This window comes from Jaculus jaculus, chromosome 10 (assembly GCF_020740685.1).
Source record: "Jaculus jaculus isolate mJacJac1 chromosome 10, mJacJac1.mat.Y.cur, whole genome shotgun sequence".
NCBI classification, from domain to species: domain Eukaryota; kingdom Metazoa; phylum Chordata; class Mammalia; order Rodentia; family Dipodidae; genus Jaculus; species Jaculus jaculus.
The window spans coordinates 15,485,871-15,513,009 of NC_059111.1; the positions used below are offsets into that span (position 1 = coordinate 15,485,871).

The 27,139-nt window shown below is 50.1% G+C and overlaps 1 protein-coding gene across 1 annotated transcript in view; it reads right to left on the bottom strand.

Annotated features, from left to right (window-relative positions):
* The window catches only part of Itga11 (integrin subunit alpha 11), a 131,733-nt gene that overhangs the window by 64,098 nt on the left and 40,496 nt on the right, over positions 1-27,139 (bottom strand). Inside the window, exon 3 of the mRNA XM_045160360.1 lies at positions 2,503-2,603. Within this exon, the coding sequence (XP_045016295.1) occupies positions 2,503-2,603 (101 nt within the window). The remainder of the gene's footprint in view (positions 1-2,502; positions 2,604-27,139) is intronic.

Consider the following 27,139-nt stretch of genomic DNA (forward strand, 5'->3'; position numbering starts at 1 on the left):
GAGCAACACTGCAGCTGGCAGCTAAGAGGGGCATTTAGGAGGCATGGAATTGGCCAGCTGGCGGTGTGGCTCTGCGGCAGGTCAGAAACCGTGGACCAACTACATAATTAAGGTTTTCTGAACTATCCTGGCAGGCCGCTGAAGGGAAGGAAAGGAACGAATTCTCCAGAAGTGGAGTGTGCGTGTGTGCGTGCTTAAAAGGTAAGGGAGGTGTTGGGGTGTACCAGTCCTAACCTACCGTGTGGAGACCTGCATGTCTACTGCTTGGGGTCTTCGGGAGCCCTCAGGCTCTAATGGTGTGCATTTTGCTACTTTGAAGAGACTGGAAGCGTGATGAGGTGGCCTGGTTTGCTGGGGACCAGGGGCGAGAACAGTAGAGGCCAGAGAAATGGATGCTTGACTGAGCTGGGGATGCTGGGCACTATGTCTGCATTGTCCTCTCTCCCTACACCTCCCGCCAGGGTTTGAGACAGGGTCTCATGTACCCCAGGTAGAGGGAGAGAGAGAGAATGGGCGCGCCAGGGCTTCCAGCCTCTGCAAACGAACTCCAGACGCATGCGCCCCCTTGTGCATCTGGCTAACGTGGGACCTGGGGAACCGAGCCTCGAACCGGGGTCCTTAGGCTTCACAGGCAAGCGCTTAACCGCTAAGCCATCTCTCCAGCCCAATCATGTACCCCAATCTTGCCTCAAACTTGCTATGTAGCTGAGGACAGGGTATCTGTCACACAGGTGCTGGGATTACTGGTCTGTGCCACCACGCACAGTTTATTCAGTGCTGGGATGGACCCCAGGCCTCTGTGAATGTGAGGCAAGCACTTGACCAATGGAGACACACCTCAGACCCCCCACTCAATGCTCTTTATAACTTAAGGGGGTGACATTATATTAACGCTACTCTCGCTTTTGGTTAGAGAAGTTTTTCTTTTTAGGTGGCGGGGACCACTGGGAAGACTCACAAGGGACCACAGTGCTGAGAAGTGACAGAGGAGTGCTCAGCCCTGAGACATCTCTATCGCACCTTCCAAGGCTCAGAGGAAGCGGAAGAGGTGGCGGGAAGAATGTAAGAGCCAAAGGAAGGGTAGGACTCCTTACAATGCAATCTTCTAGACACAATTTAGCCTGGATATCCATGACTCACAGTGCCTGACCCTACCGGCCCAAGACCATCGAAACAGGAGGAAAAGATGATGACATTAAAATTAGACACTAATAGAGAGGGGGAGGGGATATGATGGAGGGAGGATTTGTGGGGGGGGGAAGAGGAGAGGGGAGGGAATTATCATGGTTTATTGTCTATAATTATGGAAGCTGTCAATAAAAAAAATAAATTTAAAGAAAAAAGAACATAGGGTGCGGATTAGGAGTCCACCCTACTTAGCTTACATGTGAGCTAACAGAGGCTTCTAGATGGGATGTGAGCTGCCCGGGAGACTGTACAGGCGGGAAGCTGGCAACTCGGTGTTGGAATGAGCAGGAGCTGTAAGCCACCAGCCAGGCCTCTCTTCCACTGCTTTCTCACTGAAGCGTGAGCCCCAGCAGCACTGGGGTTTGAACTCTCCACCCGCAGTGCTGGCGTAGACAGTGGGAACCTCCAATACCACGTGACAGATACCTGGCCTCCTTGGAAATCTGGGTTCTCTCCCCGCCCCCCCCCCCATCGCTTGTCTCTAGAACCACAGCCATCCCCTACTGTGCCTTCTACCCCATCCATCCCCTGTAGCTCTTGAGGGCAGAGCTAGCTACTCTGGTGGAGGTGGCTGGGGGCGGGACAGGTCAGCCACCTGGCCTGGGGAGGACGGTCACCAGGGAGAAGTACAGGTTTGCCCTCTGGGTGGGACTTTGCTCCCTCGGGCTGGCAGCGCGGCGCCCAGTCCCACCATCTATCCTTTAGGACGAGATGCTTAGCGGATGCTGGAGCTTGCCCCCCAGTGACGCCCCGTGAGCCAGAGTCTGCGTGCAGACAGACTGCGTGGCTCGGAATCTCAGCTCTGCCACCTGTTTAGCCAGGTGGCTGTGGACAGGTCCCCTCGTTCCCCCACGCTGTCACCTCCTCATCTGTTAGGTGATCAGATCTCATGTGGGTGTGGGTGTGGGAAGCGCCGATGCCACGCTTGCCCATGATGAGGGTTATCTGTGATACACGGTGCTAGCTAGCTATTGTTGCGAGGTTCAGAGGCAGAAAGAAGACAGCGCACAGTTTGTTCCCACTGGGACAGAAAACCTCCCGGTGCAGGGGCCGTGGAAGAGTCAGCAAGAACAGCCTTGGGTGCTGAAGGTCTGACTTTGACTCCTGGTTGGTCCCTGAGGGAATGTCGCCTCCTCTGTCTGGCCTTTCCCCATCTGTAATGTGGGGACAGTGAGGCACTCTCGGGATAGCTGGCAGGAGACAAGGCATGAGTCAGAGCCCGCTCTGTGTTCACGTGGGCTGCGAGGAGCCACGTGACCTGCTCTATTCCTGAAGCTGTTGGGCTGGTTGCCAAAGAGGCCAGCGGTCACTTACCCAGGTTGAGCTTGGTGCAGTTGCCATGGGTCACTGGACACTTGTACACGTCTCCTGTCTTCTGGTGGCCGTTGGTTTCGAGAGGGGCGCCCACAACTAGCCTGGAAAGGAACATATGGTGGCTTGATTCAGGTGTTCCCCAAAACTCATGTGTTCTGAATGTCTGATCCCCAGCTGAGGGAAATTTGGGAATTGGAGCCTTCCTGGAGGAGGTGTGTGTTGCTGGGGGCAGGCTTATGGGGTGTTATAGCCGGATCCCCCTGGCCAGCGTTTGGCTCACTCTCCTGCTGCTGTTGTCCAGCTGATGTTGGCCAGGGGTGATGAGCAGCCTCTGCTCATGCCATGTTTCACCTTGCTATCATGGAGCTTCCCCTTGAGTATGTAAATCAAAATAAAAACCCCTTTCTCCCATCAGCAGCTTTTGGCAAGGTGCTTTGTGCCAGCAACATGAAGCTCACTGCAACAGAAGAGAAGGGAGCCAAGCTGTTGGAGGGGGAGGGGCACTCCTTCCTGGCAGAGGCTGGGCCTAGTGGATGGGCTGGGCGAGGGGGGGGAGGGGGGAGGAAGATAAGATGGGGCGGAGGGGCTTCTGCCTGGACCTGGACCCCAACCCTGAGGAGGGATACTGAGTGCATTAGTCACTTGCTTATTGCTGTGACCAAATGCCTGATAAGAAGCAATTTCAAGCCAGGCCTGGTGGCACACACCTTTCATCCCAGCACTCAGGAGGCAGAGGTAGAAGGATTGCCCTGAGTTTGAGGCTACCCTGAGACTACATAGTGAATTCCAGGTCAGCCTGGGCTACAGTGAGACCCTACCTCAAACCTCTCCCACTGCTGTGAAAAAAAAAAAAAAGTTACTGGGCTGGAGAGATGGCTTAGCTGTTAAGGTGTTTGCTGACAAAGTCAAAGGAGCCAGATTCGATTCCCCAGGACCCACATAAAGCCGGGTGCACAAGATGGTGCATGTGTCTGGAGTTTGTTTGCAGCGGCCAGAGGCCCTGGCATGCCCATTCTCTCTACCTCTTTCTCTTTCCAGTAAATAAATAAAATAAGAGCCAGGTGAGGTGGTGCATGCCTTTAATCCCTGCATGTGGGAGGCAGAGGTAAGAGGTGCGAGTTTGAGGCGCCCTGAGCCTACATAGTGAATTCCAGGTCAGCCTGGGCTAGAGTGAGGCTCTACCTTGAAAAACCAAAATGAATAAATAAATAAAAATAATTTAAAATAAATAAAAATATTTTATTTTTATTTATTTGACAGAGAAAGAGGGAGGGGAGGAAGGGGGGGGGGAGAGAGAGAGAGAATGGGGCCTCTAACCACTACAAATGAACTCCAGAAGGGTGCACCCCCTCGTGCATCTGGCTAACATGGGTTCTGGGGAATTGAACCTGGGTCCTTTAGCTTTTCAGGCAAATGCCTTAATTGCTAAGCCATCCCTCCAGCCCTAAAAATATTTTTTTTTATATTTTTATTTATTTATTTATTTGAGAGTGACAGACACAGAGAGAAAGACAGATAGAGGGAGAGAGAGAGAATGGGCGCGCCAGGGCTTCCAGCCTCTGCAAACGAACTCCAGACGCGTGCACCCCCTTGTGCATCTGGCTAACGTGGGACCTGGGGAACCAAGCCTCGAACCGGGGTCCTTAGGCTTTACAGGCTAGCGCTTAACCGCTAAGCCATCTCTCCAGCCCTAAAAATATTTTTTTAAGTAAGCTGAAATAAACCCTTCACCACCCCCCAAATGGCTTCTTTTCAGGTATTATATTATTATTATTATTATTATTATTATTTTATTTTATTTGACAGAGAGCGAGAGAGAGGCAGAGAGAATGGTCACGCCAGGGCCTCCAGCCACTGCAAACAAACTCCAGACACTTGCACCCCCCTTGTGCATCTGGCTTACCTGGGTTCTGGGGAATCGAACACAGGTCCTTAGGTCTTGCAGGCAAGCGCCTTAACCACTAAGCCATCTCTCCAGCCCTTACAGGGTATTTTATTGCAGCAACAGTGTAAGTAACTAGTACACTGACCAAAGAATGCTATCCCTTCCCAGAGACACAGGAGAGGCCCTTGAAGCTGTCAGACCTCAAGGGCTAAAATACAGTGGATCCTGGCACAGGGGGAGGCAGCTGGGAGCCCTGCGTCTCTACAGCAATTGTTGACTGCCCTGCCGCACAGCCCAAGGCAAAGCTTTCACGTCTTGCTTCTGGCCTATGGCGGAGGGGCCAAGTCTGGCCGGCTGTGGCCTCGTCATTTGACAGCGCCCCCTTGTGGTCAGCTGCTCTCCAGCCCTGGGCCCTGCCTGCCTCCAAGGCTGTCAGTGAAGGTGGGCAGGCCCAAGTGGAGGGGTTGACAGAGCCCTGTTGGGAATGAAGTGTCTATGAAATAAGAGCTGAGGTTTCTCCCCACCCCTGGGAGCCAAATAATGACAGATTCTAAATATAGCCCCTTATTAAGCGTGCCTGGTTTTTTTTGACTGGCAGGGATTAATTGGATCCATAAAAATCTATTTGTCTAGACGACATGACTTTTGGCTACTTAATACTGTGAGGGATTGTATGGGCAAGGCTGCTCCTTTCTTCCAAAAAGAAGGAGGAAGGGCGGTGTGTGTGTGTGTGTGTGTGTGTGTGTGTGTGTTGGGGTGGGGTGGGGGGGGGTCTTTCTGGATGAAGTGCCTTCAAGGAGCAGCTCCTGGGGTGCCACTGGGCGCATCAGCCATGGCATGTTCTCCATGATGACAATCACAGGCATTTTTCTGGAACAGCCAATGTCCTGCATCTTGGAGCGAGTACACGGGCCTGACGCAAGCTGCACGCGGGCTCCTCACTGTCCTTCTGACTTCACAGTGGAATGCCCAGGGTTCAGGGCCCAGTGGAGATGGGGGAGGGGTTCTCGGTACAGGGTGCGGATCTGAGCTGGGAATCCAGGAGCTGGCCCCACCACTAGCTTCCTTGTGAGCTTTCGAGCTGACCAGAGTGCTGAGTTCTTGGCTGTGAAGTGGGCCTGATGACTGCGGCATGGCTTCCCACCCAGGACCACAGACACTAGGAGCCCTTGGGGCACAGAAGGGGCCTTGCGTGGGCTCAGCTGTGCCTAAAGATTTGAGGGCGTGGGTCCTGGTAGTGGCTAACATGGGACAACCAAGCAGTAAATCCCTGTTCGTTGTGACCCCAAATTTGCAATGGGGCTGGGCTTTGTCCTTCTCAAAGAGCAAGGGTGGGGCTGGAGAAATGGCTTAGTGGTTAAGGCGCTTGCTTGTAAAGTCAAAGGACCATGGTTCGATTCCCCAGGACCTACGTAAGCCAGATGCACAAGGTGGCACATGCATCTGGAGTTCGTCTGCAGTGGCTGGAGGCCCTGGTGTGCTCATTCTCTCTTTCTACCTCTCTCTTTCAAATAAATAAATAAAAATAACAAAAAGCATATTAAAAATAAAAACCCCAGTCAGTCCCATCCTGCCCTGCTGGGCCACTGTAGGGTGGTGCTGGAGGCTCACAGGAAAGGGATGCCAGGCCTCTTGATCCATTTTGTCTGAAGTCTCTATAGCAGGCTTCCTTCCTTTCTTTCTTATTTTTCTTTTGCCCGTCCTTTCATTCTTTCTATCTCTACCTGCCTCTCTCTCTCTCAAATAAATAAATAAAAGTAAAATATTAAAAAAATATATTTTTAAAAAAGAACGAGGGTGGCTTCCCAACATCTCCATTCTCCCAGATGTCATTTCTTTGGGGGGGAGGGTCCTCAGCACTTCCTAGGGGAGCAGGGTACATATTCAGACATGGAGATCCCAAGAGGGGAGCTGAATGGGCCCCACATCTTGTGGCAGGGGCGGGATTGGAGATCTCATGAGATGGCTTCCTCGGAGTTAACCCAAGTGTGTCTTTGCCAGGAGGGAGGTTGGGCTGTCTTGCCTCCTCTACCCGGCTGGAGTCTGGGCATGACGTGTGCCTGGCGGGCTTGAGGTTTGGAGGATATGATTCAGGCTCACTTTGAGGGGATAACTACAGAAGCCGAGGGGAAGGGCCCACATCACTGCCAAGGGCAGCCAAATTGCTCCTGGGGTCTGGCAGCCCCGAGGCCCCCTGCGGCCTCAGCCTTATATAGCCACGTGCAGCCCCAGGCTGCGAGGGGCCTCTGGGGCTGGATACTCAATATCTTCTGGTGTGGGTACCAGACGGCCCGGCGAATCCAAAGGTCGTGGTGAGCGCCCGCCTTCCATGGCTGAGGGTTTGAGTCAGCAGCTGTGGGCTCCCAGCATTCTTCCTGGGGAGGCCCAGGCAGGAGGGCTCTGGCCCGTGGGGAGCTGGCATGGGTCCAGCTGCACCCCTGTAGTGCCCTGCCTTCCCTGGAGGCTATCCTCTACTCAGGGCCTCATCGAGGGAAGATGCTTGCTATAAGGAAGGTCACCTTTGGATCCAGCCCCATGAAACCGAGCTCCTAGGTTCCTAGGAGGGCACAGGCTAGGTGCCAGGGTACCCCGAACCTGAGCCTCTCTCCTCCCTTCCCACCCAGAGCCTCTACTTCCAGGCCCTACAAGGGAGCATTATAAATTCTGCTTAGCTTTGCACCATTCTTTGCAAGATTTATTTTTATTCATTCATTTGAGACAGACAGAGAGAGTGAGAGAGAGAGAGACAGGGAGAGAACGGGTATGCCAGGGCCTCTAGCCAATGCGCATGAACTCCATATGCATGCGCCACCTTGTGCATCTGACTTAGGAGGGGCCTGGGGAATCAAACCTGGATTCTTAGGCTTCCCAGGCAAGCGCCTTAACAGCTTAGCCATCTCTCCAGCCCAACTTCGCTCCATTCTTTAAAATGGCAATCTATCGGAGGAAAAGGTGACACCCCCTCCACACTGTGTGACAAGTTACATGCAAGCTACACTAGTACATCTGTCAGCCTGTCGTATGAGTGCCCTTTTAAAATATGGGGCTGGAGAGATGGCTTAGCGGTTAAGCGCTTGCCTGGGAAGCCTGAGGACCCCGGTTTGAGGCTCGGTTCCCCAGGACCCACATTAGCCAGATGCACAAGGGGGTGCACGCGTCTGGAGTTCGTTTGCAGAGGCTGGAGGCCCTGGCGTGCCCATTCTCTCTCTCTCTCTCTGTCGCTCTCAAATAAATAAATAAAAATTAAAAAAAAAATTCTATTCATTTATTTGAGAGAAAGAGAATGGGCATGCCAGGGCCTCTGCCCACTGGCTTTGTATAGGTACTGGGGAATCGAACATGGGTTCTTTGGCTTTTCTGGCAAGTCTCTTAACCGCTAAGCCAGCTCTCTAGCCCAGTAACTTTTTTTTTTTTTTTAATATGAGAAGTTGATTCATTTTATTTTTGCTCCCCAGTATGTAGTGGGGTACGTGCCCTGTGGAGTGTACCCTGCTCTGAGAACACCTCCGGAAGAGGCTTTACTTCATCTATTCTGAGAAATCCTCCCTGACTGCCGCAGGCCCCCCCCACAGAAGTCAGCATGCCTTCCCCACAGCCTGCGACGGCCCTGTCGTAGCATTGTCATACGTCCTTCAAAACCAGCAAGTCCCAGGCTGGAGGCAAGAAGTTAAGACGTTTGCTTGCAAAGCCAAAGGACCCAGGTTCGATTCCCAGGACCCACGTAAGCCAGATGCACAAGGTGTGGCGCATGCATCTGGAGTTTGTTTGCAACGGCTGGAGGCCCTGTCGTGCTCATTCTCTATTTCTGCCTCTCTCTTTCAAATAAATAAATAAAAATAACAAAAAACATATTAAAAATAAAAACCCCAGTCAGTCCCATCCTGCCCTGCTGGGCCACTGTAGGGTGGTGCTGGAGGCTCACAGGAAAGGGATGCCAGGCCTCTTGATCCATTTTGTCTGAAGTCTCTATAGCAGGTTTCCTTCCTTTCTTTCTTTCTTTTTCTTTTCTTTTCTTTTTTTTTATAATTTTTTTAAAATTTATTTGAGAGCGACAGACACAGAGAGAAAGACAGATAGAGGGAGAGAGAGAGAATGGGCGCACCAGGGCTTCCAGCCTCTGCAAACGAACTCCAGATGCGTGCGCCCCCTTGTGCATCTGGCTAACGTGGGACCTGGGGAACCGAGCCTCGAACCGGGGTCCTTAGGCTTCACAGGCAAGCGCTTAACCGCTAAGCCATCTCTCCAGCCCATCTTTTTTTTTTTTTTTTTTTTTTTTGAGATAGGGTCTTATTCTAGCCTAGGCTGGCCTGGAATTCACTATGTAGTCTCAGGGTGGCCTCAAAATCACAGCAACCCTCCTACCTCTGCCTCCCAAGTGCTGGGATTAAAGGTGTGTGCCACCATGGCCAGCTAGAAACACTTTAAAAAATTAATTAATTACTTTATTTATGAGATATGAGAGAGAGAACGAGACAGAGAGAGAGAGAGAGAGAGAGAGAGAGAGAGAGAGAGAGAGATTGAGAGAATGGGCACACCAGGGCCTCTAGACACTGTAAATGAACTCCAGATGCATGCACCACCTTGTACATCTGGCTTAGGTGGGTCCTGGGGAGTTGCACCTGGGTCCTTAGGCTTTGCACACAAGCGCCTCAACCACTAAGCCATCTCTCCAGCCCACAAATCTTGTATTGCTTCGTGTCTGCTGAGGCAGGTGCCAGCAGCTTAGCTCTCCAGCAGATAGTGGAAGGATGCTCTGAGCACTCATGGCTACTGGCTGCCTGGGGAAGCAGAAGAGAGGCTCCAGTGGAGAGGCCTGACTCTGGAGGAGGAGGTTCTGAACCGGAAGGCTGGCAGGGACTGTCTAGGAAAGGCTGGCTACAGGCTTGGTCCCCTCCCTGGCCAGCCTCGTGGACCTCATGTCCCGGGAAACTCAGCGATCGTGGATGACCCACTTCATTTTAACGGGTCACAGGCAATGTGATATACTAGCAACTTGGTTTTGGTTGCCAGGTTCATTTTGCCTGGGCTCAGGATATACATGTCAGGATTAGCGAGCAGTTTCCGAGCCAGGACTCCTGGGCCAGCACTCCTTTTACCACTCCGAAGAACTTGGAAACTCAGAAGTCCAGACCGGGGTTGGGGGGGGGGGCGGGTAGGGCTGTTCCCTGGAGAGCCCGCAGGCCCATCCTCATGGGACCCACGATCCTGGCGCCCATCCTGCCACTTCCCACACATTCCTCGCCCTCAGAGCCCTCAAAACTCAAAACCACACGGGCCCTCTGTCCCATGTCTCTCCTGCCTTCACTTTCCTTTTTCTTTCTTTCCTTCTCTCTCTCTCTTTGTGACATCAAATAGCTCTATCTAGGAGGGGGTTTCACCATGCTAGTGGACAAAGAAGAGATTCTCCCTTTAGCCAGGCCTTCTCTCTCCCCATCTCCATTGGAAAATGTAATCTCCTCCAGCCAGCGCAAGCCCAGTGGCTAATGCCTTCAAGATGGGGAAGTGCTGAGCACAGCAAGCCAGTCTGTAGCGTGGGGACACAGAGCTGAATGGCCGCTGTGTGTGTGTGTGTGTGTGTGTGTGTGTGTGTGTGTGTGTGTGGTTAAGCTTGCCTCAGGATGCCAGAGGGGTGAAGCCAGCATTGTAGGTCTCCCAGGGCTGGCAGCGGGGTGGCTCAGACACCTGGCAAAGCCTGGAATCCTGACAGTTGGGAAAATGAGGCTTCCTGTGCCAGCTCATCTCTTACTCTCCCTGCCTACACAAGACTCTCGCGAGTGCTCAGGAACCCTTTGTGTGAGTTTTGAACAAACACATCTCTGATGATAGTGAATTTAATGTGACAAATGACTGGACCACAGGGTTCCCAGATCTTTGCTATCCACTATCCAGGTGTTTCTCTGAGGGTATTAAAAACACAATTTTATTTTTTTGCTTGTTTTTTTGTTTATTTTTACTTATTTATTTGAGAGTGATAGACAAAGAGAGAGAGAGAAAGAGGCAGACAGACAGAGAGGGAATGGGCGCGCCAGGGCCTCCAGCCACTGCAAACGAACTCCCGATGCATGCGCCACCATGTGCATTTGGCTTACGTGGGTCCTGGAGAATCGAGCCTTGAACCGAGGTCCTTAGGCTTCATAGGCAAACGCTTAACTGCTAAGCCATCTCCCCAGCCCCCTATTTTATAATATTTTATTTATTTATTTTCAAGGGGAGAGGAGAGGAGATGGAGAGAGAATATGGGTGAAATAGGGCCTCTGGCCACTGCAAACAAATTCCAGGTGCATGCACCACTTTTTGCATCTGGCTTTACATAGGCACTGGGGAATCGAACCAGGGTCCTTAGGCTTTGTAGGCATGCACCTTAATTGCTGAGCCATCTTTCCAGCCCTGAGGTATTTTTGTATCTGATTAACATTTAAACTGCAGACTGAATGTCTTGCTCAACTCATTAAAGGGGTGCTAAAGTAAAAACACTGACCCAACTATGAGAATTCTTTCTGCTGGATTTGAACTTGGACACCAGGTTTGATTTTTCTGTCTCCAGACTTGAGCAGAAACATTAGCTCTCTTTGAATCTCAAGCTTGCTAAAGTGTGTGTGTGTGTGTGTGTGTGTGTGTGCGTGTGCGCGTGTGCGCGTGCACGTGTTTCCATGTGTTTGGGCTGGAGCATATGTTGTGGAAGCCAGAAGTCAACACTGGGCGTCTTCCTCAATCATCTTTCATTTTATTTTATTATTATTATTTTTTTGAGACAAGGTCAGTCTCTCGTTAAATCTGGAGTTTGCCGACTTGACTCGTCAGCAAGCTCCAGGATTTTTCCTACCTTCACCCCTTCACCCCTGGAATGATAGGCGAGTACCACTGAGCCTGGGTTTGATATGGGTGCCGGGGATTCAAACTCAGGTCCCCATGTTTGCACAGCAAGTATTTCATCCGCTGAACCCTCAAGTTTGCTACCTTTAGGGTTAGAAATCTACTGGTTTGCTCCTTCACCTTGCTTATCTTGGAAATTGCCAGACCCTATAATCACGAGCCAGTTCCTCATTCTAAGCATGTATGTCCCCCTGGTTCTGTTTCTATGGCTTACCCTAAGAAATACACATAGACGGTTGGGCATGGTGGGTCATGCCTTTAATCCCAGTACTGGGGAGGCAGAGGTAGGAGGATCACTGTGAGTTCAAGGCTACCCTGGAACTACAGAGTGAGCTCCAGGTCAGCCTGGGCTACAGTAAGACGCTATCTCAAAAAACAAAAAAAACAAACACCAAAACCAAGCTCTTTGCTGCCCTCATGGGCTGCATGCACGCTCCAGGAAGGGCCTAGCCCAGTTGGTTCTGCTTTAACCGCCGCAGCGCCCCCACGTGGCTGAAGTTGACGTCAGGGGCAGATTTACAAACTGGCCAAGAAAGACCTGACACCCTCACAAATTGATGTGATCCTGAGCGACTCACATGGCGCTGCAGAAATGCGTTTTGGGACAGGCAAGAATATCTTGTGACTCCTGAAGTCCAAAGGACTAGCTCCTGGTCTTCCTGAGGACTGCTGGCATTCAGTGGTTGCTGGGGCTGGAGAGATGGCTTAGTGGTTAAGCGCTTGCCTGTGAAGTCTAAGGACCTCGGTTCGAGGCTCGGTTCCCCAGGTCCCACGTTAGCCAGATGCACAAGGGGGCGCACGCGTCTGGAGTTCATTTGCAGTGGCTGGAGGCCCCGTTCTCTCTCTCTCTGCCTCTTTCTCTCTCTGCCTGTCGCTCTCAAATAAATAAAAACAAACAAACAAACAAACAAAAAAATCCCGATTGGAAACATGAGTCATCCACAGTGGCATGAAATTGTCTTGTGCACAGTAAAATGTCTTGAAATAGAAAGAGAAGGAAAGAGAGAAATAGTGGGCTGAAGAGATAGCTTAGCGGTTAAGGCGCTTGCCTACAAAGCCTGTAGACCCAGGTTGGATTCTCCAGTACCCATGTAAGCCAGATGCACGTGGTGGTGGTGCATGTGTTTGGAGTTTGTTTGTTTGTGGCTAGAGGTTCTGGCTTGTCTCTTCTCTCTCTCTCTCAAATAAATAAGTAATAAATAAAATAAGATTTATTTAATTTTTTATTTTTATTTCTTAGTTTTTTGAGGTAGGGTTTCGCTCTAGCCCAGGCTGACCTGGAATTCACTATGTAGTCTCAGGGTGGAATCAAACTCATGGCGATCCTCCTACCTCTGCCTCCCGAGTGCTGGGATTAAAGGCGTGCACAACCACGCCCGAGTATATATATATTTTTAAATAAAAGAAATATACACCGGGCACAGGGCTTTAGGTCCCTTATTTCCTGTGGCTACGGCTCATGCCCTCGTTTGGTCACAACATTGATTAAGCTCTCAGTGATACACGGAGCGGTGGCACCATGGTGACCATGGCATCATCCCTGCTTTAGGAAGCCTCCAGTTTGAAAGAAGGACCCATGGGCTGGAGAGATGGCTTAGCGGTTAAGCGCTTGCCTGTGAAGCCTAAGGACCCCGGTTTGAGGCTCGTTTCCCCAGGTCCCACGTTAGCCAGATGCACAAGGGGGCGCACGCGTCTGGAGTTCCTCTGGCGCGCCCATTCTCTCTCTCTCTGCCTCTTTCTCTCTATGTCTGTCGCTCTCAAATATAAACAAACATACAAACAAAAAACCAGAAAAGAAAGAATGACAAAGCAGGCCAGAGGCAGTAACCGTACCGCAGTGGTTGCCAAAGTGACTCCCAGACTAGCGGCAGCACGCGCTCCCCGGGACCCTGTGGGACATGCAGGGTCTCTGACCACCCTGGCATCTGGTACTGGAGGTGGCGCGCAGAATCATCTGAGTTTTGCCAGGCCCTTGGGGTTGGGGATTCCTATGTGCTCTTGAGTCGGAGGGCTCTGGGGATACTTAGATGGGGAAGCAGAAGCTTGTGCCCTTGCTGAGGACACAGCCCTGGGCGCCTTCTGTCATGCACCTTCTGCTCTGGTCTCTTTGGCTCCCCAGCACCATGGTGCTGATTTTCTTTGTCACCCAGCTGCCATGAATGCAGAGCCCAGGAAGATCCTTCCCAAAGAGGCCTTTCTTCCTTGCCACTCTCAACAACCCCCCTCTTTCTCCCTGCACTTTGTCCTAACTGGTCTAACGTATAAGTCCTCCTCCCCCGCCACCTGCGCTTTCTCTTCCAGAATCATACAGCCCGGCCTACCTGGAACTCAGGATCCTTCTACCGCAGCCTCTAAAAGAGCTGGGATTGGGGCTGGAGGGATGGCTTAGCAGTTAGGGTGTTTGCCTGCAAAGCCAACGGACCCAGGTTTGAATCCCCAGGACCTACGTAAGCCAGATGTGCAAGGGGGCACAAGCATCTGGAGTTCATTTTCAGTGGCTGGAGGCCCTGGTGCACCCATTCTCTCTCTCTCTCTCCACCTGCCTATTTCTGTATCTGTCTCTTTCAAATAAATAAATAAATAAAAATAAAATATTCAACAGTGCTGGGATTGCAGGTGTGTACCACCACACCGGCTGCTGCCGTCTTTATAAACCTTTTCAGTGTTCTAATTACCCTGTAGATTTTTGTCCTTATGGTCCTGTGGCTGCTGCTACGCCCACAGCAGCCTGTGAGCTGTGGGCACTGACGTGTAGTGGTTTGAATGAGCTAGCTCATCACTTTGTTTCGTGTGGTGACTGTATCTCACAGCCTGTGCCTTGGGACCACGGGACACTTTTGTCTTCCAACTCCTGTTAACCCAGCAGGGACAACGGAATGACAGGATCCAGTATATTCCAAGCCGTGGTCCACAGCAAGGCTGCGTAACTGCCCCAGGCCTCGGCGTTAGTGTCCGCCAGATGGAATTGAGCAAGGCCCAAGGGACTAGGTGGAGGGACTTCTGCGTGGGGACTTTCGCCACCTCTGGGCTCATGACCACAGCCACATCCCCCATTGCCCAGGAATGGTAGTCACTTGTATATCTATCTGTCTGTCTGCCTGTCTATCCGTATGCATTTAAGTTTCTTTCGGGGGTTGGAAATATGGCCCAGTGGGGAAAATGCTTGCCATACAAGCATGAGGACCTGGTTCAGATCTGGTGGCGTGTGCCTGTCATCCAAGCTGTGGGGAGATGCAGACAGAACGATCTAGGGCTTGCTGACTGCCAGCTTATCTGGCTGAATTGGTGAGTTGCAGGTTCAGTGAGAGAGCCTGTCTCAAAAAATAAAGTGGGTGCTGGAGAGATAGCTTAGTGGTCAAGGCTCTTGTCTGCTAAGCCTAAGGACCCAGGTTTGATTCCCCAGTACCCATGTAAGCCAGATGCACAAGGTGGAGCATGTATCTGGAGTTCATTTGCAGTGGCTAGAGGTCCTGGCACACCCATTCTCTCTCTCTCTCATAAATAAATAAAAATAAAATATTTTAAAAAATGCTCAAGTGGCTATGTGTAGCCGTGACACCAGCAGATCTAAAGCCAGACACAATGCAGGTGGTGGAGAAGGCCCCTGACATCTTGGAAGGTCCACCAGAACCCTAGGACTAGCATTGTCTCAATGCCCAACTTTCAATTTTATGTTATGTTACTATTTTATTTATATGAGGGGCAGGGAGAGAATATGTGCGCCAGGCCTCCAGCCACTGTAAACAAGCTCCAGATGCATGCACCACCTTGTGCATATGGCTTATGTAGGTCCTGAGGGATTGAACCTGGGTCCTTAGGCTTCCTAGGCAAGCGCCTTAACCGCGGAGCCATCTCTCTCCAGCCCTCAAGCCTGACTTTCTGCCTCCTTGTGAGCACTCTGCAGGTCCACCTCAGGCTACACTGGTTTCCTCTCCATGTCCCAGAAGCACTCAGAACAGAGAGGCTTTTATTTATTTATTTAGAGAGAATATGAATGGGCACACCAGGGCCTCCATCCGCCTGCAAACAAACGCCAGATGCGTGCGCCACTTTGTGCATCAGCCTTATGTGAGTACTGGGGAATTGAACCTGGGTCCTTTGGCTCTCCTGGCGAGTGCCTTAACTGCTAAGCCATCTCTCCAGCCCGTTTTTTTTTTTAAAAATTATTTTTATTTAGTTATTTACTATTTACAAGAGGGAGGAGAAGCCAGGCATGGTGGCGCAGGCCTTTCATCCAAGCACTCGGGAGGCAGAGGTAGGAGGATCACCATGAGTTCGAGGCCACCCTGAGGCTACGTAGTGAATTCCAGGTCAACCTGGACTAGAGTGACATTCTACCTAAAATAAATAAGTAAGTAGGGAGGAGAGAGAGAATGGGCACACTATGGTCTCCTGTCACTGCAAATGAACTCCAAGCACATGCGCCACTTTGTGCATCTGGCTTATGTGGGCACTGGGGAATTGAACCTGGGCTGTTAGGCTTTGCTAGCAAGTGCCTGTGACTGCTGAGCTATGTCTCCAGTCCTGTTTCCAGTTTTCTTTTCTGTAGATAAATTGCCTCCAGAATCAAACACAGACAGAGAGAGAAGAGAGAGAGAGAGACAGAGATAGAGAGAGACAGAGACAGAGAGAGACAGAGACAGAGAGAGGGAGAGGAAGGGAGGGAATGGGCACACCAGGGTCTCTTGCTACTGCAAACAAACTACAGATGCATACACCACTTTGTGTATCTGGCTTTACGTGGATACTGGGGAATTGAACCTAGGTCATTAGGCTTTGCAGGCGAGCACCTTAACTGCTGAGCCATCTCTTCCGTTCCCCCGCTCGTTTTCAGACATCCTGATAAGCCCTGGCTTGTTTGTCCAAGTGGCACTCGGAGGATATCCCCCCTCCCCGTTCTACAGTAACTCCCCTGGAAATGAGCCCCAAGTCCAGCAGTCATTTGGACAGATGTTTCTCAGTGGTTGGTACAGCTCGAATTTCTTGGAATGCGCTGTTCTGACAGCTCCTAGCGAAGGCCTGGGCAAGGACGGGGCCTTCAGAACTCTGCTGCCCTTCAGGGCAGGCACTCACGGTTAGGACATGAGCCCAGTACACCTGACAACCCTTTCCGTGGTGCCCACAGCCATGGAGGGCTGGCTGAGGTGCCCCAAACCAAGACAGGCATTGTCCCCACTGGTTCTGGGGCCTTCCCCCACCAGCACAAAGATATGAGAAAGAGGAAAAGGCCTAGAGGCAAAAGGAAAGATACCCTGTCTTTTTTGGGCCCATTAGTATCTGGCTAGTGCTGGTCTAGCCAAGATGGGCTCCACAGCCCGGGGTGAGGCAGCCTCCCTTGCTGGGCCTTGGCTTGCTCATCTGCAGAGCGAGGGACTTGGAAGGCTCAGGTCCAAGCACTGTGTGTGGAGGCCACTGTGGGAGTTGTGGGAGGCAGCATGACAGGGCCCAGGCCGGGACACAGAGGTGGGCACCAAGAATAGGGCCTGAGGTGGTGAGAATGGCAATGCCTATGTGTGGGACTTCTTCTTTTTAAAAAATATATCTTATTTATTTATTTGAAAGAGAAAAAGGCAGAGAGAGAGAGAGAGAGAGGGAGAGAATGGGCATGCCAGGGCCTCGAGCCACTGCAAACAACCTCCAGACGTGTGCATCTGGCTAACGTGGGTCCTGGGGAATCAAACCAAGGTCCTTTGGCTTTGCAGGCAAACGTCTTAACCGCTAAGCCATCCCTCCAGGCCCCGATGGTGCGTTTCCTCCCCAGCCCTCCTCACCAATGTTCCACACCCTCCCTGGTCTCCTCACTTATGCAGAGCGCTCCATTTATTTACTTATTTATTTTGGTTTTTCGATGTAGGGTCTTGCTGTAGCCCAGGCTGACCTGGAATTCACTATGTAGTCTTAGGGTGGCCTCGAACTCACAGCGATCCTCCTACCTCCGCCTCCCAAGTGCTGGGATTAAAGGCGTGCGCCACCACGCCTGGCCTATGTCATTACAGTTTTGGAAGTGTCCCCCTCTTGGGTTCCAGAGTCATGGATTGGCAGCTGGGGGAGAGGTGGACCCAGAGAGGAGCTTGGGCTGCAGGATGAGCTGACCGGGAGGGACCAGAGCTTCTGCCCACTGCCTGGCTTTCTTGCAGCTCACCCTTCCAGGCTTTGCAGGGGAAAGGAAAGGACAGGCGGGCTGGGGAGATGGCTCAGCAAGCAAAAGTATGCGCTGTGCAAGTGTGACAAAGCCAGTTTGAATCCCCAGGACCCACACAAAGCCAGAGGTGATGGTACTTTCATCTGTGACCCCTCAACTGCCCACAGCGAGATGGGAGGCAGACAAGAAAAGTCTCTGGAAGCTTGCAGGCCAATTAGCCAGGTGTATGCATCCTTGGTGTAAAAGAAGGGATCCTACCTCAAGCAAGGTGTAAGGCAGGACTGACACTCTACATACATACACACACACACACACACACACACACACACACACACACACACACGGACAGGAAGTTTCCACCTCTCCCACACTGGAATCATAGTCCTAGTGCCCTGTATACCTGTATAACAAGATATCAAGCTTTGAGCTTCTCTGAGATGAAGTTTGGATCACACTCAGATTTCTAGTACCATCTTCTTTTGCCTCCCCGTGGACCTGAGCCATGCGCTGGAGAGGCAACGATAAACAATGGGGTGAACTCTGTTCTTGGAGGCCCCCTTCCCTCTTTACTTCCCCCTTCTACATAGATGGATTGTGTGCACATTATATGCGCACATGTGTATATATACGGGTCTCTGTCCCTGCAAACAAATGCCAAATACATGTGCCACTTTTATTTATTTATTTTTTTTTAACAGGTTACAGTCTTTTACTCCCTCTCCCCTGTTCCCATTTCCCTGAGGCCCTCCTCAGTGGGGTTATGGGGTTTACTGTGGGGCCATAAAGTCCTCAGTCAGTCCCAATGGGATAGTGGGGGGACATGCATCACTTTTTTTTTTAAATTTTTATTTATTTATTTGAGAGCAACAGACACAGAGAGAAAGACAGATAGGGGGAGAGAGAGAGAGAATGAATGCGCCAGGGCTTCCAGCCTCTGCAAACGAACTCCAGATGCGTGCGCCCCCTTGTGCATCTGGCTAACATGGGACCTGGGGAACCGAGCCTCGAACCGGGGTCCTTAGGCTTCACAGGCAAGCGCTTAACCGCTAAGCCATCTCTCCAGCCCATCACTTTTTTTTGTATCTGGTTTTATATGGGTGCTGAGGACTTGAACCCAGGCTGACAGACTTTGCAAGCAAGTGCCTTCAACCACTAAGCTATTTCCCCAGTTCCCACTTTACTCTCTTATTTATTTATGGGTTTTTATTTTATTTTATTTTTTTTTTTTTGAGATAGGGCCTCGCTATAACCCAGGCTGGCCTGGAATTCACTATGTATTCTCATGCTTGCCTTGTAGTCACAGCAATTCTCTTACCTCCACCTCCAGGAGTGCTGGGATTAGAGGTCTGTGCCACCAAGAGAGAGAGAGAGAGAGAGAGAGAGAGGATGAGAGAGAGGGGAATATGGGCATTCTAGGGCTTCTAGCTACTACAAAAGAACTCCAGACACATGTACCACCTTGTTCATCTGGCTTTACCTCAGTACTGGAGAATCTAACTCAGATCATTAGGTTTTGCAAGCAAGCAACTTTAACCACTGAACAATCTCCCTAGCTCTCCCTTTACTCTCTTTTTTTTTTTGAGGCAAGTCCAGCAGACTGCCTTTTTTATAAAATGAGAGAGAGAGAGAGAGAGAGGGAGGAGGGAGAATGAATTGGCACACCAGGGTCTCCAGCCAGTGCAATTGACTCCAGATGCATGCACCCCCTTGTGCGCATGTGCGACCTTGCACGCTTGTGTCACTGCTTCTGGCTTACGTGGGACCTGGAGAGTTGAACATGAGTCCTTAGCCTTCGCAGGCAAGCGCTTTAACCACTAAGCCAACTCTCCAGCCCACTTCACTCTCTTTTTTTTTTTTTTTTTTTTAAATTTTTTTAAATTTTTTATTTATTTATTTGAGAGCGACAGACACAGAGAGAAAGACAGGTAGAGGGAGAGAGAGAGAATGGCGCGCCAGGGCTTCCAGCCTCTGCAAACGAACTCCAGATGCGTGCGCCCCCTCGTGCATCTGGCTAACGTGGGACCTGGGGAACCGAGCCTCGAACCGGGGTCCTTAGGCTTCACAGGCAAGCGCTTAACCGCTAAGCCATCTCTCCAGCCCTTCACTCTCTTTTTAACTCTTTATTTTCAGCTCACTTTTTCCTTTTCCATTCCATTTACTTTCTTTCTTTCTTTCTTTCTTTCTTTCTTTCTTTTTTTATGCCACCCACTGCCAGCTGCCTGGAGTCCCTTCTTCCGGTTGGGACCACGGGGGCATAGAAGGTCCCGGTTCAACCTCAGATGGAGGTGGATGAACGCGAATGAACGTGAAAGGTGGTTTAGGTAGCCACCTCCTCCATCTTTGAAATCCTCTTGAGGGAAGAGTAGAAGGGGTGAACAGACTCCAAAATTGGAAGGGGCCCCCCAAAAAAGGGGGCTTCAGGAGTTTCTATGGGTCTGTACTGTCCCCTGGGACTGGTCATAGGCTGAGACGAAGTCCATTTACAAGTGGAAGGATGTGGATTGTAAGAGTGTAATCTCTATCTCATTTTCTATTTCCCTGTTGTTTATTTTTTTCTACAATACTCTTTCCATGTGGCGCTGGACGACTGGTGTTGAGTGACTCATGGGTGCTAAACCAGGGGGAAAAGCAGGAGAGAGAGGTGGGGGGAGAGAGGACTTAGAAATTCAACAGAAATCCACATGGGTCTCATCAGAATCTTCTCAATCTGGGAGCAATCATGGTACCATTGGCCATGATCCGGTCACAGCTTCTAGAAGCAGGCACACAGAGAGAGAAGAGCGATGTGAAAGGGCTCCAGATCCCAGCAAGCTCTGGACTGTTCAAGAGCGGGGAGAATTAAAAGGAAGCATTCTCCCCAAGCCTGGTGAAAACCAAGGTTAGGTTACCTGGGATTAATCAGTTATGATTAGTGAAAAAGACTTTTCTAATACATCAGTTTGCTTTTTATTTTTCAGATTGTATGTGACCTTAAGATTTGCATATTACACTCTGGTTTCCAATAAAAAGTTCTGGGTGTTTTGGTGTGTGTGTGTTTAGTTGCATTGTACAATCCACTGAAGGTAGCAAGCTTGCGTTGCTGGGTTGTTGTCGCTTTTAGTAAGGCCATAGAATTGGGTAGCAGAGCCATTACTGGGCTAACTTACGCCCTCTAGTGTCAATTATAACAACTGCAGTCCAAGTGCTAATGGGCATTAAAAACATGAGGGTCTGGGGCTGGAGGGATGGCTGAGCAGAAGCCTCATGCCTGCAAAGCCAAAGGACCCAGGCTTGATTCCCCAGGACCCACATAAGCCAGATTTACAAGGTGGCACATGCATCTGGAGTTCATTTGCAGTGGCTGGAGGCCCAGATTCACCCATTTTCTCTTTCTCTCTCTCTCTCTCAAATATAAATAAATAAATAAGCAAGCAAACAAATATGAGGTTCTGATTCGTCCTGAGTCTAATTCCCCAGCGCCTGTATAAACAACTGGGCATGGCCACACATGCCTGTAGTCCTAGTCCTGCAAGGAGTAGGTGTCAGGAATTACTGGGGCTCACTGCTCAGCCAGGCTGACTGCAAATGGCAGTACAGGAGACAGACTCACAAGGAAATACCTGAGGACGAATGAAAGAGGAAGGTGCCTGATGCTCTCCTCACACCTCTGCATGCAGGCATGTGTCTGCACACATCTGTCCACACGTGCATACATCACACACACACACACACACACACACACAGCAATGACAAAAACTGACTATAGCCATCCCTTAGCATCTCCAAGGGAAGGATTCTAGAATCTCTGTGGACACCAAAACCTGCAGCTGCTCAAGTCTCTACAATGGCTCAGTATTTCCATAGACCCTACACATGTATTTTATTTTCTATTGTTTATTTATTCATTTGAGAAGGAGAGAGAGAATGGATGCGGCAAGGCCTCCTGCTTCCACAAACAAACACTAGACACACATGCCACTTTGTGCATCTGGCTTGACATGGATACTGGGGAATTGAACCTGGCCTATTGCAGGCAAGTGCCTTTAATTGCTAAGCCATTTCTCCAGCCCCTTCCTATGTACTTTTTTAAAAAAGATTTTATTTATTTAATTATTTGAGAGGGCAGGAGGGATGGGAGAAGAGAGAGAGAAAGAAGAGAGAGTGAAAGAGAGAGAATTGGCATGCTAGGGCCTCTAGCCACTGCAAATGAACTCCAGATGCATGTGCCACCTTGTGTATTTGGCTTTATGTGCATACTGGAGAATGGACTTGGTTCCTTTGGCTTTGTGGTTAAGTGACTTAATGCCTGAGCCATGTCTCCAGTCCAAATATATCTATTTTGTTTATTTACGACAGAGAGAATAGGTGTTTCAGGGCCTCCTGTCACTGTAAATGAGTTCTGGACACATGCACTACTTTGTACATCTGGCTTTATGTGGGTACTGGGGAATTTCAAAACAATATTTTATTTTTATTTATCTATTTGAGAGAGAGAGAGAGAGAGAGAGAATGGGCACACCAGGGCTGCCAGCCACTGCAAACGAACTCCAGATGCATGTGCCACCTTGTGCATCTGGTCTATGTGGGTCCTGGAGAGTTGAACCTGGGTCCTTTGGCTTTGCAGGCAAGCGCCTTAACTGCTAGGCCATCTCTGGTACTGGGGAACTGAACCCAGGTTGTCAGGCATTGTAAGCCAGTGCCTTAAGCCGCTGAGCCATCTCTCCAGCCCCCTTCCCACGTATTTTAAATCACCTCTAGGTTCCTTTTAATTTCTTTTTTAAGAAAAAATTTTTTTGTTTTATTTTTATTTATTCATTTGAGAGTGACAGGCAGAGAGAGAGGGAGAGAGAGAGGAGGGAGAGAATGGGCACTAGCCCTGCAAATGAACTCCACACGCATGCATCACCTTGTGCATCTGGCTTACGTGGGTCCTGGGGAATTGAGCCTCGAACCGTGGTCCTTAGGCTTCATAGACAAGCAATTAACCACTAAACCATCTCTCCAGCCCCCTTTTAATTTCTAATATGGTGCCAATGGCTGTGTAAATGGTTGTTATCATGTGTTACTTGTGGGATACTGATAAGAAAAACGATCCCTGCACTCATTCAGTACAGATGCATTTTTTTTCCTGAAGTGTGTCCAATCTGTCATTCAGTCTGTACCTGTGGAGGCAGGACTTGTGGATCTGTAAGGCCAAGGGTACTAGAGTGGAAAATGCTAATCTATGAGGTTAAAGAAACCCACTCTTGGGCTGGAGAGATGGCTTAGATGTTAAGTGCTTGCCTGTGAAGCCTAAGGACCCTGGTTTGAGGCTCGACTCCCCAGGACCCACATTAGCCAGATTTACAAGGGGGCACATGCTTCTGGAACTCGTTTGCAGTGGCTGGAGGCCCTGGCGTGCTCATTCTCTCTCCCTCTCTCTATCTGCCTCTTTTTCTTTCTGTCTGTTGCTCCCAAATAAATAAATAAAAACAACAAAAAAAATTAAAAAAAGAAACCCACTCTTTCTAAAAATATTTGTATTTGTTTACTAGAGAGACAGAAAGAGAGAGAGAATGGGTATGCCAGGGTCCCTTGCAACTGTAAACAAACTTCAGACACATGTACCACTTTGTATGTCTGGCTTTATGTGGGTACTGGGGAAGTGAACCCAGGCCAGCAGGCTTTGCAAGCCCACACCTTTAACTGCTGAGCCATCTCTCCAGCCCAAAGAAACCCACTGGTAAGGTGGGGGTGGGGATTTCAATATGAGTTTATTCTCCCCCTCATATGAGGCATTCCCTTCTCTCTCTCGCACTGGGCTTAGGAAGGATGTTGGGGTCAGAGCACGGATGGCATTGGCTTCGAGAAGGGAGAGAGGCCAAGGCGCCCGCAGGCCGCTGGGAGGAGGTGGGCCACGCCGATGCTGAGTTGACAGATCCTTGCTGGCTGCCCTGAGCTGCCCACAGTCAATAATTTATTTTCTTTCTTGGAGGTTAGTAACCAGGAGACTTTCTTTTCAATGTTTCCACTACCGAGATTGTGTGTCTTCTAATGCAATGGTTGGCCCCCTGCCTTTTGAAGTCTGGTACTAAGGATATTCTACGGCCTGGCCTTGGCTCTATCTCTGGCTGGGGTGTGTGTGTGTGTGTGTGTGTGTGTGTGTGTGTGTGTGTGTGTGTGTGTGATGTTACCTGTGTCCTCACTGACAAGTCCTGGGACTTTCTTGTGTTGGTTTGGAATTATGAATGAATGAATGAATAAATAAAATACATGGAAAGAGCAGAGAAATCAGGGTCCTTAGAGTTGCAGGGAATCTTGGGGGCCGTCCACAGGTTTCATCTTGCATGCAAACACCACCCGACTTTGCGACAGGTTCTGAGGCTGACTGGCCCCTCTCAAGACTGCTTTGGGGCTGGGAAGATGGTTCAGAGTGGGTCCGGTGCTTGCTGCACAGCATGAAGACCTTAGTGCCAGATGCAGTAGCTCATGTGTGTGTGTGTGTGTGTGTGTGTGTTTCCAGCACTTGTATGGTGAGATGGAAGGTTGAGACAAACGAATCCCTGGAAGCTCATGGGCCAGCTAGCCTGGTGCCTATCAATGTGAACAGCAACTGCCCCTATGTCAAAAAAGGTAGATGGTGGGCTAGAGAGATGGCTTAGTGGTTAAGGCACTTGCCTGTGAAGCCTGAGCATCCAGGTTCAATTCTCCAGGGCCCATGTAGGCGACACATGCATCTGGAGTTCATTTGTACTGGCTAGGGGCTCTGGCGTGCCCATTCTCTCTTTCTCTCTCTCTCTGTCTCTAATAAATAAATAAATCTTAAAAATGAAGGTAGAAGGTAAGAACTGATACTTGACATTGTTCTCTGACCACCACACACACGCTGTCGCACGCACACACACGAACATGCACACGCATACACACAGATTTTTAAAAAATATTATTTACTTATTTATTTACAAAGAGAGAGAGAGAGAGAGAATGGATGTGGCAGGGCCTCCAGCCACTGCAAACGAACTCCAGATGTGTGAGTTACTTTGTGCATCTGGTTTTCCGTGGGTCCTGAGGAATTGAACCCAGGCCATCAGGCTTTGCAAGCAAGCATCTTAATGGCTGAGCCATCTCTCCAGTCCCTCCACAGATTAAAAATATATTTAATTAATTTATTTATTTGAGAGAGACAGAAAAAGAGAAGGAGAATGAATGGATGCACTAGGGCCTCTAACTGCTGCAGACTGACTCCAGACACATGCGTCACTTTGCGCACCTGGCTTTACATGGGTACTGGGGAATTGGACCCGGGCTGCTAGGTTTTGCGAACAAGCTCTTTTAACCACTGAGCAATCTCTCCAGCCCCTCCAGAGTTACGAAAAATTATTTTATTTATTTGAGAGAGAGAAAGAATGGGCACACTGCAAATGAATTCCAGACACATGCGCCACCATGTGCATCTGGCTTACGTGGGTTCTGGGGAATCGAACCTGGGTCGTTAGGCTTCTCAGGCAAGCAGCTTAACTGCCCCATAGATTTTTTTTAAAGCTGTTGTGTGTTTTGGAGGGCCCAAGGTGCTGTCGGCTTCATCGGCCAGGACAACTGTCTGACTCCCCACTCTTCTCTTGGTGCTCCCCACAGCTCCTTCTCCCCTCTCCTGTCTGTTTGTCAGGGCCTGCCCAGTGGCTTGGCCTGGAGCCCAGGCCGGCATTTCCCAAGAGCAAAGCTCCCCCTACCCCCCATTCTCTTCTCTCCCTGGCCCTTACGCAGGGGACGGCGGTATCCTAGCCTGGGCTTTGCTTCTGTAGTGATTTATCCTTTAACCATAATGAGTCATGGTGTGGAGTTTTTGGTTTTTTAATTTGTTCCAAGAGAAAATAGCAGAGGGTATTAATGCGCTGTGGGCTCAGGAGTCTGCTCTGGAGGCCCAAGGCAGGAAGGAGTGGAGACTATCCCTCAGTGAGATCTCCACAGCAACAGAGACCAAGGCTGCTCCAGGCCTGACTGTCACCCAGGAAGGGGAACGGGCTTGGGTAAGATCCCAGGGCCCGTTCCTGGAAGCCTCTCTCTGCACCCTATTCCTGGGGGTTGCGGTCAGCGCGGAAGAATATACCCTCTGCTCACACAGAGGTAAATGGCCTCCTCACCTCCGGGGGCTCCTTCCTCAATGGATGACTCTACATTAAAAGCCTGCAGAGCCATTCTCCTGCTCCGAAAGCCTCCAGTGGCTCAACTCCCTCTCACCTCCTACATACAGGCCTCTCGCTCTGGCATTCAAGGGCTTCAGTGACACGACCAATTCTCACTCTTCTCTTGGTGCTTTCCAGCTGGCATTGGCCTTCTATGAACATGTCTCTCTCTTCCGGCCTTGGGTTTGGCCCCCGCACCTTGCACACACAGGCATGTGCATATCTTTCTTACTAGGCCCTGCGGACTCTCAACCCGGGCTCTCACAGGGCCAGAAACAGGGCTGGTCGGTGGGGCCTGGCAGGGAAACATGATGGGGTCCTGGCCGGTCTTGGGATGGGGCTGTTTCCACTGTGTTCCCTTGGACCTAAGCAGGCCCCTGCCCTGGGGGAGATCCTGGCTCCAGTCTCGTTTTGACATTATATCCTGTCTTGGAGTCTCAGTTGCTTCATCTGTGAAATGGGGACAAAGTTATTTCCCTTAAACGTGTCTCATCTCAGGAATGACCTCTGGGATGACCCAAAAGGCAACATAGTGCTGAGAAGAAGGGACGGAGGAGTGTCCAGCACTGAAACATCTCACACCCTCCAAGGCTCAGGATCCATTGAGGAAGAGGTGGTGGAAAGAATGGAAGAGCCAAAGGAAGGGTACCACTCCTGACATACAACTGTCTGGACAAAAATTGGCCTCGATATCCAAGACCTCGCAGTGCCTAGCAACACCTACACAAAACCCTCATAATAGGAGAAAAAGATGATAATATCAAATTAAAAGAGAGACTAATGGAGAGAGGGAGGGGATATGACGGAGAGCAGAGCTGTGAAGGAGAAAGTGGGGGAGGGGAGGGAAGTGGAGGGAAATGCCATGGTTTATTGTCTGTAAGTATAGAAGTTGTCAATATATATATTTAAAAAAAAAGAATTAGTTCAGTGAAAAGAAAATGTGTCTCATCTCCCTAAGCCTGCACTGTGATGGCTAACCTCGATCGGACTTAGAATCACTGTGGTGATACGCCCCCTGCTTGAGTCTGTAAGGGTGTTCCAGAAAGGGTTAACTTGAGTAAGGAAGACCCACCCTCACTGTGAACAGCACCTCCCCACGGGCTGGGGTCCTGGATGGAGGGAAAGGAGAAAGTGGGCTGAGCACCGGAATGGCATTCCATTTGTCTCTCTGCTTCATGACTGTGGGTGCGGTGTGACCAGTCACCACACCCTCTCCACCGTGATGGACTGCACCCTTGAATTGTCAGCAAAATACACCCTTCCTTCCTTCAGTTGCTTTTAAAAAGTATTACTATTATTATTTTTTTTTTTGAGGTAGAGTTTCATTCTAGTCCAGGCTGACCTGGAATTCACTATGGAGTCTCCGGGTGGTCTCGAACTCACGGTGATCCTCCTACCTCTGCCTCCCAAGTGCTGGGGATAAAGGCATGCGCCACCACGCCCGGCTTAAAAGTTTTTTTTGTTTTTTTTTTAGATATTTTATTTTACTTATCAGGGAGAGAGAGTGGGGGAGAATGGGCACACCAGGTCCTCTAGCCACTGCAAATGAACTCATGCAACACCTTGTGCATCTGGCTTATGTGTGTCCTGGGGAGT